The following is a 9,470-nucleotide window of genomic DNA, read 5'->3' as shown; positions in this document are numbered from 1 at the left end:
AGGGGGCTTAGACAAGAGCCTTGTGGGAGGCCCATGTAACTTATTCTGAGTGTCGCCAAATCGCCATATGAAAAATGCATGTGCTTTTCTGACAATAAATTGTATAAATAATTATTTAATATCGGTGAAAGACCACATTGATGTAGCTTCTCCGAGAGAACATCAATGGAGACTGAGTCGAATGCTCCTTTTATGTCTAAGAACACAGACGCCATTTGTTCTTTTTTTTGCGTAAGCGAGTTGGATTTCTGACGAAAGTAGCGCCAGACAATCATTCGTTCCCTTTCCTCTCCGAAAACCAAACTGGGTATCTGATAGCAAGCCGTTCGCCTCAACCCAATTGTCGAGACGTCGTAGGATAATTTTTTCCAACAATTTCCTGATGCAGGATAGCATTGCAATCGGTCGATACGAGTTATGATCGGAGGCTGGCTTTCCCGGTTTTGGAATAGCGATAACTCTCACTTGTCTCCAGTCGTGCGGGACAATGTTCTGCTCAAGAAGCTTATTGAATAAATTCAACAAGCGTCTTGTTGCTAGGTCAGGCAGATTCTTCACCAAGTTGAATTTAATTCTGTCTAGTCCCGGAGCATTATTGTTACATGAGAGGAGTGCAATTGAGAATTCCATCATTGTCAAAGGCGAATCTATGAAATCGTTACTTGTGGGAGCATCGCGAGTGATTTTCTGCGCTGGAGCAGAATCGGGACAAATTTTCTTGGCAAAATTAAATATCCAACGATTCGAAAAATTTTCGCTTTCATTAGTCACGTTTCGATTCCTCAGTCTTCTGGCTGTGTTCCAAAGAGTACTCATTGATGTTTCTCTTGACAAGCCATTAACGAAGTGTCTCCAATAACTAGATTTTTTGGCACGACGTATACTGTCAAATTTGTTTTGCAAAATGAAATAATTTTCAAAGTTCTCACGTATACCCCCTTTCTGTTTCATAATTTCTTTGTAGGCAACTTGTTTAGCTTCATATGCATCAGAGCACTCTTTGTCCCACCAAGGATTAGGGGGCCGTCTATTTATTGTCATTCCAGGATTGCATTTCGTTTGGGCTTGTTCTGCTGCTTCAATAATTAAACCCGCTAAGAATTCATATTCTTCGGTAGGGGGTAGCTCTTCTGTCGAAGCAAGAGAAGTGGAAATTAATGTTTCGTATGTTTTCCAATCAATATTTCGTGTTAAGTCATAAGGAACATTGATTGAATTCGTAAGGCCTAATTCACTGTTAATTGAAACAACGATTGGCAAGTGATCGCTACCGTGAGGATCAGGTACAACCTTCCACGTGCAATCTAACCGAAGTGATGTCGAACATAGAGATAGATCTAATGCACTTGGACGTGCAGGAGGTCTGGGGATGCGTGTTGTTTCGCCAGTATTTAAAACTGTCATATTAAATTCGTCACAAACATTGTATATCAAAGAGGATCGATTATCATTGTAGAGGGCACCCCACAATACTCCGTGCGAGTTGAAGTCTCCCAGTATCAGACGCGGAGCAGCCATGGATTCCACTACCTCAAAAATTTGACGTTGTCCAATTGTTCAAATTTGGGAGGTATATATATAGAAGCGATAGACATGTCTTTGCCTTTAATGTTCGTTTGGACAGCTACAGCCTCAATGCCCGCAAACAAGGGGATGTTAATTCTATAGAAAGAATAGCACTTTTTAATTCCTAGAAGCACTCCTCCATACGGAGTGTCTCGGTCTAGGCGAATAATGTTGAAATCATTTAAGTTGAAATTAATGTTTGAGGTAAGCCATGTTTCACATAGAGCAAAAGCATCGCATTTTAAATTATGCAGTAAAATTTTTAAGGAATCAATTTTAGGTATGATACTTCTGCAATTCCACTGAAAAACAGTGATGGAATCTTTCATTGGAGGAGGTGAATTACCCATTGAAAGATACAATCGCTGCAAGGATGGGCCATTGAGCAATCAGCTGCTCTAAAAATGTCCTAATTGTTGGGAGGAAAGCTGAAAGTATACTCTTTAGTGGTTCAGAAATATTGAATGCTTTAAAAATCCAATCAACAATTTCAGAAAATTTCAATAATCCTACCCCCGGCTGAGGCTCAGAGGAAGTCGAAATTTTATTATTTCCAGTAATGGTGTTCTGTTTGGATTGTACGTTCCCAAAACCGGGCGGAATTGATTTCGGTTTTGAATCGGAATTTTTCGGTTTTGGGCGCAGTTTATCTATTGGTGGAGAAATTTTAAGGCCCTTTCTTGGCAGCTTGGGAAAAGAAGACTGTTTTCTTTTTCTGGAATTTCCGGGTAAAACAAATGATGTACCTTCGCACGCTCCGTCAGAGTCAGACTGTTCCGAAAATAGAGATGTGTAAGTGTTTTCTAAGAAGATGGGTTTAGGGGTAGCATTTTTCAACATTTCTGCATAGGAGCGCTTAGACCTCTCCTTCAAGGATCGTTTAATTTTATCCTCGCGCAATTTATAAATGGGGCATGCAGGGAGCTCATGCGAGTTTTCTCCGCACATTAAACATTTTTCTGAATTTTCATTGCATATATCCTCTTGATGAGAACCCCCACATTTGCCACATCGTGCCTTATTGGAACAGTAAGTGGCTGTGTGGCCAAGCTGTTTGCAATTAAGGCAATTCATTACACGAGGGATAAAAAGGCGAACAGGGAGACGAATCTTATCGATAATGACATAGTTGGGCAGCGCAGACCCAGCGAAAGTCACTCGAAATGAGTCAGACAGTCGATAAACTTTTTTATCTCCTTCGTGTGATACTGAATGCAATTGTTTGCATTCAAGTATCTTTACGTCTTTAAGTATGGTGTCTTTGAAACGACCAACCCCATGCTTAATTATGTCATCAACAGTCAAACTCGATTCTGTGATGACCCCATCAATTTCGATTTCCTTTGAAGGAATATAAGCTCTATACTCACGCGTAAAAAAGCTCGCAAGAAGCAATTGCATTGGCTTGTTTGATACTACCAACGACAATGCGTATTTTATCTTTATTGACTTTGACGATCTCTTTTACATCCGAGAATCGCGAAGTCAAATCTTTAGAAATTTGAATAATATTTAGCGCCTTTGCTTTACGCCTAATAAATACAATCCATGGTCCCGTTGACGACTCTGGGTAAATTTTAATTCTAGTCGGATTTACATTTTCAGCATAAGGCTTAGGAGGAGGGTCTGTTACTCGTTCTCCCATCTCTTCATCCATTTTACCTAGCAAGAAAAACTATCACAAAAAGGAATTAAAAATATACCTGTTATACCTGTAGAACACACCTCATGTGTTACGTTGTAAACTCGGTGCCCGTTGTTTGACAATGTGACACTTGCTGTCCTTCTTCGTCGCGTTGCTTCTTCAGTAGAGAAATAGGCCTACCTGCAACACTTCAAAACTCTCTCCGGTTAAGCTGCTCGTCGGTATCACCACCACAAGCGCGCTCTCTCCGTTTCCACCGCCGCGGTAAACAAATGTGGCTACCTGTGGCTTGCTGCGAAAATCCCACTGTCGATGCGGCACTTTTCGGTGCCACTTGTTTTCCTTATTCGTCGTACCACTTCTGCGGTAGACGAATAGAGCAAATGGGTCTACCTGTGACGCTTCCCCTCTCGTCGATTAGAATTGCCCGACGACACCAATACAATATATTTTTCTGTGTGTACAGGCACGATCACTGTCGATTTCTGCCACCGCGGTAGGCAAATTCGTCTACACGCGGTTTGCTGTCAAAACACCGAGGATGCCGTTGACCACGCCTCCGACGTATCAACTGTCGACTCACACTTAACAAACTGGTCTCTCTCTCCCACAAAAACGCATACAGCGTCTCGCACTCCGTCACTCTCTCGAGAACAAAACCTTCCACCTGGAGGCACAACCGTCTCGGCCGGTTGCAAAAACTGTTATGATGGCTAAGACATTGTTTTGCGATTGATTGACTGCGTTCAACTGTGCTTGGCACAGTAGCCAATCTGTGTAGAATTGCGATACTGGCACATGATCTTTCTGCGATCTCAATATTAGGTAGAACAACGGCTCAAAGGCATCACAAAACTTATTTATGAATGACCATTGCCGAGAGAAATCTGAAAAATAATTTATATATTAGTTATACGATATACCGTTACTGCTTGAAAAACTAAATAACTAAAATTGTTGATGTACAACCATTTCGATTCTTTACCTTAATCTTAGAAAAATACAAATTCTTACCAATATCCGGATCATTGGTTTGAAGAAGCGCCAAAAATGGTGTACCTTCTAGTTCCTTGAGGTATCGCAGTAATATGTACCATATATTCCACCTAGTTTCACAAACCTTCGGTGGTAGAGCAGTTTTATGGAACATGAACATTTGGCGATTGGCTCTTGTGCATTCTGAGGCATTTTTTGTTGATGTTCGAGAGGCGAGTTTTGTACTCTCGCAAGACGTCCCATACAGCCAATTGAGCTGTATGGGCTCCACATCTTACACTTTCCAGGATGTCGATGTTAATCATCTTATCATCTTCGCCATCTTCAAACAGTTCATCGTCGTATTCGGTTCGAGATAAATCTTCAACGAAGTCGTCATTTTCAGGTACCATCTGTAATTCGCATTCTAAAATGTCTTCCTCATCTCTAACAAAGGTTTCAGTCAGTTCCGGTGTTTCGATATTCTCCATAATCATAAAAAAAAAATCTCCGAATCACAAGAGTTCGCAACAAGTGAATATTCTTTGCGAAGAATGCTACCGAGGGAGCCCTCTAGGGTATCTCCCAACAGTTTCATGTATCGAACTGCGGCCAATATATTTTGACCATTGTCGCTGGTGATAGCCACAATTTGCGAATATTCAATCCCAAAAACCTTGATCTCATCCATAATTACTCGTTGTAGATTCTCTTGCGTCTGTCTTTCAGGCATTTCGTGAGCAGCTGAATTAAAATAAATTGAAACATGATTTTAATACTGATTAAAGTCGTAAGGCGTAAACACATTAAGCTGCGTAGCGACAAATGCGGCAAGGACTAAAATCGCTGCCGCAGTGAATGCGGCAAGAAGATATTTAGCAATTGCTCAACCACAAACTTTGAAGCTATTGCGATGGTTTATACATTATTATACATCAATAGATTGCAAATAATATAGGCTACATGCTTTTTTGTTTTTATTAACGACATTTTACACCAAAAGGGTGCATTCATTTCGGGAATATAGACTACAGTTTATAAATGAAAGTCTTGTGAAATTCATTTAAAGTACTAAACAAACTACGAAGAGAAATTCAGCAATTTCATTTATTCAGTCAATATTTGTATTTATATCGATGGCATACACATTTTTATACATCAAACGATGACAATGGATGCAGGTAAAAGTTTCTGATTCTTTTTCGTTAAAAAATCATTGGAAGTAATATTGTAGAATTGCAGAATAAATGAGATTTCTCACACTGAAAATATTGTTCCAGTAAATCTCTAAACAAGACTGCTCTTAAAACTATTGTTTGCTCAAATAGTATTGGTAAGAAAAAATATTTCCAACAAACCCAGACGACAGTTAAAAACGTTACGATTGTCTGTATGAGTACATTAACCATATTCAGTGTTTAAGTAAAGAAAAACTTGTAGTTAAAATAATCCTTTCATCCTTTTCAATTTTACTACACATTAACACAATAATATTTTTTTACTATGACTAAGGTAAGATTGAAATTATAATTTTCACAATTTTCAATTAATCAACTATGGTAGAAAGTTAATAACTTCAAATTTTAGACATTTTAGAAAAGGTTTGTGCCAAAATGGTAGATGATGAATTTGAGAACAAGCATATTTTAACAAAAAGCGAAATGAAAATCCATCTAAAAATTAATATTTCGGAATCAGGCTTACAAATTCTTTAGAGTTTATTTACTTTCGTCATCTAAACCTGCAAGTTTTGTGGTATTTGACATTTCAAGCATTTCTATTGGTATGAGAGGTTCTTATGGACGATTTAGGAGATTCCAGAACCAGTTTTCCGGGACACCCCATGGGCCGCAGATGCTTCTGACAAACGGAATTTATTCACGGGTATATCTTTTAACGTATCTTCGGAAAATGAAATAAACATAAATGTATATAAAATGACGTTTACAATAATGAAATCACAAAGAACCACTATTATAAAAAACTACAATCGATAAAAATGAATATAAAAATTGTATAAGACACCAGATTTGAATTTAAAGTTATTAGCTGAGCAACATATACATATTTCTGAAATTCTACGATTCCTATCATTTGTTGGAAAAGATACAATAAATTTCAGAAGAGTTTCCCTTAATAATTGTAGCCTACATAAATTGCAATGGTTCGAAGTACAAAAATATGTATGTCATCGCATTGAATCCAAAATAAGTGAAATTTCTGAATTTCTTCATTTTTCTATTTTTTAAGCATTTCCAATGACTTTCAAAAAAATATTTTACCACGAATAGTAGCCTACATTAATTGCAACAGAATAATCTCTGAAAATAATGTGCCTTCCTCTTGAATTCCCAGTTATACGATAAATAAATCCACGCACGTCTGCCGAACGCGCTTGCCGCATTCTTGTTGAGAAATTTTAAACCCTGCAGCCGCCGCAACGAGCTGCATCACAGTCATTGTGGGTACACGCATCCAATCAAAATGGTTTAAACAAAATTGCCGCGCCGTATCGTGCCGCACCGCATTGATTATGTTCGGGCATTTACACGGAAGTGATTTGCGCCACCAGTGGTAATTGAGCCATTGAACAATGTTCTGGAGTTAAATATCACAATATGCAAGGTGTTTCTTTCAGCATTGCAAACTTTATGGGAGATGAAAAAGCATTATATTTTGCGGAAAAACTTCACTATTACTATTAACCATCAAACGTTAAAAGGTTATTAGACTTTACCTGTTATTTTCTTATACAAACGGAAATACGAAACGAAAGATGATGATAATGTGAATTGAGAACTTTCGCTTCGTATTTCTGTTTTTCTTAAAAAAAACCTGCACAAAAAGTTCAACAAATATACTATTTTCAATATATAGATACATAAAAAGCTGGTGGTTGGTCCGTTGGTGTTATTATTCCATATATTTAATTACATAATATGATAAATTTTACTTACCTAAATGCATTATCTGTACAATGCCGTCGTCATCCGTAAAAGTCAAGTTTATGCCAAAAATCGACTTCGAATGCCGGGTTGCTGCATCTACTTTAAGGCAAATTGGCGTTTGGTAAAACTTACCGGCCATTGTTTGCCGCATAATGTCAGCAGCACGGTGAATGAGGGTTGGAAGTGCGTTCCTTGAAAATTTTAAATCGCATGCATTCCACAAAGGACCCAATAGCAACTGAACACCTTCCCATTCCGGGAATCGAATCGAGAGGTTGTTCTCTGTTATCATTTGCAATGTGCCTAAAAGCACATTACTTCTGGTGGTTTCCACCTGCACCTTAGACGCCGACTTTGGTCGCTTTTTGGTATTTTGCGGCTGATCACTAAGTTTAACCGATGCGCCACTTCCGCGTGACAGGATATAAAGTGACGCTTAAAATTGCCGGATTGAAATTTTTTTGTTCGTATACACATTTCCTTTCAGCATCGATATCCGCGAGACATCTATATTTTTTGCCTCCAGCGGAACGTTCACTTCTTCCACTGCATCACTTATTTTTCTCTTCAAACTTCCGCGTACGTTCGCATTCATGCTTGCATCTGGTTTCACTCGCGGCGAGTCTCACAATAACTCGTCTTGAGTCGTCATTGGCAGGTGCACTCGTCTATGATTCCACCAGTTCGTAAAAATACAAGAGAGTGGAATAGGAACGAATGGAAGACGGCACGAACAGCAAGAACGCTCATCGTACACAGGTCGCTCACGGCCGCTCGTATTAAGCATAGCGGTTGCTTCATTCGCAGTGCATGTTTTGCTCCCTTCGTTCTCAGATTATTCGAAGGTGGTGAATGTTTTTGAGTCTAACGACGCGAGTAACAGCAACCTTGTGGACATGTCCTATTCAAGAAAAATCATCCAGGAAAAATTTAATTGTTATCGTTTTTCGAATGTGAATTTTTGATATTTTGGACCATTTTTGGTTGTCCCAATTAAATAGTAGAACCTGCAATTCCAAGTCCGGTTTCATCGTAGTACAATTTGCTTCGTAGCACGACGTCAATCGAAAGGTGCATTCTGGTCCTCAAATTGAGTTGCAGAGAGTGACGGAAAAAGTGTTTTTGGCAGTACACAGGATATAGAAATGATCTTCGCATACTGGATAACGGTGAGACCGTTTCATGTACCTTTTCCAAGTATTTCAAATATTATTGCAATATGGCCTATATTAATCAATAACATTTTTCATAGATTTGCATGATATAAATTTATTCAATATCCAGCTAACATTTTTTCGCCTTTGATATCTCCGTCATCTAAGAGAACTGTTTCGGTTCCGAGCGTTTTCCTTAAATAGACGATAACTATATACCAGCTTGAACCTTCGTTCGAACCGGTCACAAATCTTGATAGCTCCTGGTTTACCTAGAGCTTTTCAACAGTAACAGTCTTTCTCAAGGCTACCTATATTTTCGCTCGATTAGTCTTTCTAAAAACTACCTATATTTCTTTCGACAATTAGTCTTTCTCAAGACTACTTTTTTTACTCAATCAGTCTTTTTCAAGACTAAAACATTTTTCAAGAACAATTCAGCCTAAAGAAATATTTAATTCTTCCAACATGCCTGGGTCCTCCCAGAAAAGCCGTGTGCCAAAAATTAAAGCTAAACGGAAAAGGGTATCTTCTCCACCCGAAAATTCAATTGACTGCAGCAACTCATACGATGTTTTATCCGAATGTGAAGCTGATGCAATTTCTAAATTTCCTCGCATTGCGCATAATGCCAATGAATTGATTGGCCACAAAAGACTACTCCAGTATCTTACGGAGATGTTATATAAATTTTATTCATATGATTTCAAAACAGCTAGACCATTCAAGGCTGTCTAGAAAGGTCTACCTCAAGGTCAAAGTTTGGATGAAATATCCAACGAATTGAAAAATTTACTTGTCTTTTCTCCTTCACAAGTTATTCTTATGAAGAGAAAGGCTAGCGGCGAGAACACGCCAGTACGCTCTGGAATTATCCAGAAGCTTCATTTAATTCATTTTAACCGTAATGAGGTTAATAATTTGAAAGTATTTGAAAAAGCACGTTTTATGTTCCACGTGCGAGTAAAGTGCGAACATTATAGACGACATGGGGGCTGAATTCAAAATCTGACCCAGTGTCGTAGATGCCAAGGCTTTGGGCACGGCACAAAAAATTGTCATTTGGATTCCAAATGTATGATCTGTGGCGATAAATCGCACACGAAAGATACTTGTCCGGTGAAAAAAACCACAAAAAGTTTCAAATGCGCTAATTGTAGCGAAAATCATAAATCGAATTTC

General features: G+C 38.6%; 1 protein-coding gene across 1 annotated transcript; it reads right to left on the bottom strand.

Annotated features, from left to right (window-relative positions):
* Positions 1–4,385: 4,385 nt before the first annotated feature.
* On the bottom strand, positions 4,386–7,562 carry LOC131688557 (uncharacterized). Its single transcript, XM_058972921.1, has 2 exons — positions 7,144–7,562; positions 4,386–4,930 (listed from the first exon to the last, which is right to left on the bottom strand). The coding sequence occupies exons 1-2, from the start codon at positions 7,424–7,426 to the stop codon at positions 4,680–4,682; spliced, it is 534 nt and encodes a 177-aa protein (XP_058828904.1). The 5' UTR covers positions 7,427–7,562; the 3' UTR covers positions 4,386–4,679.
* Between the last annotated feature and the right edge of the window lie 1,908 nt (positions 7,563–9,470).

This window comes from Topomyia yanbarensis, chromosome 1 (genome assembly GCF_030247195.1).
Source record: "Topomyia yanbarensis strain Yona2022 chromosome 1, ASM3024719v1, whole genome shotgun sequence".
Taxonomy (NCBI): domain Eukaryota; kingdom Metazoa; phylum Arthropoda; class Insecta; order Diptera; family Culicidae; genus Topomyia; species Topomyia yanbarensis.
The sequence above is the reverse complement of the archived record's forward strand: the minus strand, read 5'-3'. Positions and strand labels throughout refer to the sequence as shown.

Coding starts and splice junctions, on each gene's coding strand:
- LOC131688557 (XM_058972921.1), bottom strand. CDS start 7,426: ATGATAACAGAGAACAACCTCTCGATTCGATTCCCGGAATGGGAAGGT. Junction 4,931..7,143: donor TGTACAGATAATGCATTTAG/GTAAGTAAAATT, acceptor ATTTTAATTCAG/CTGCTCACGAAATGCCTGAA.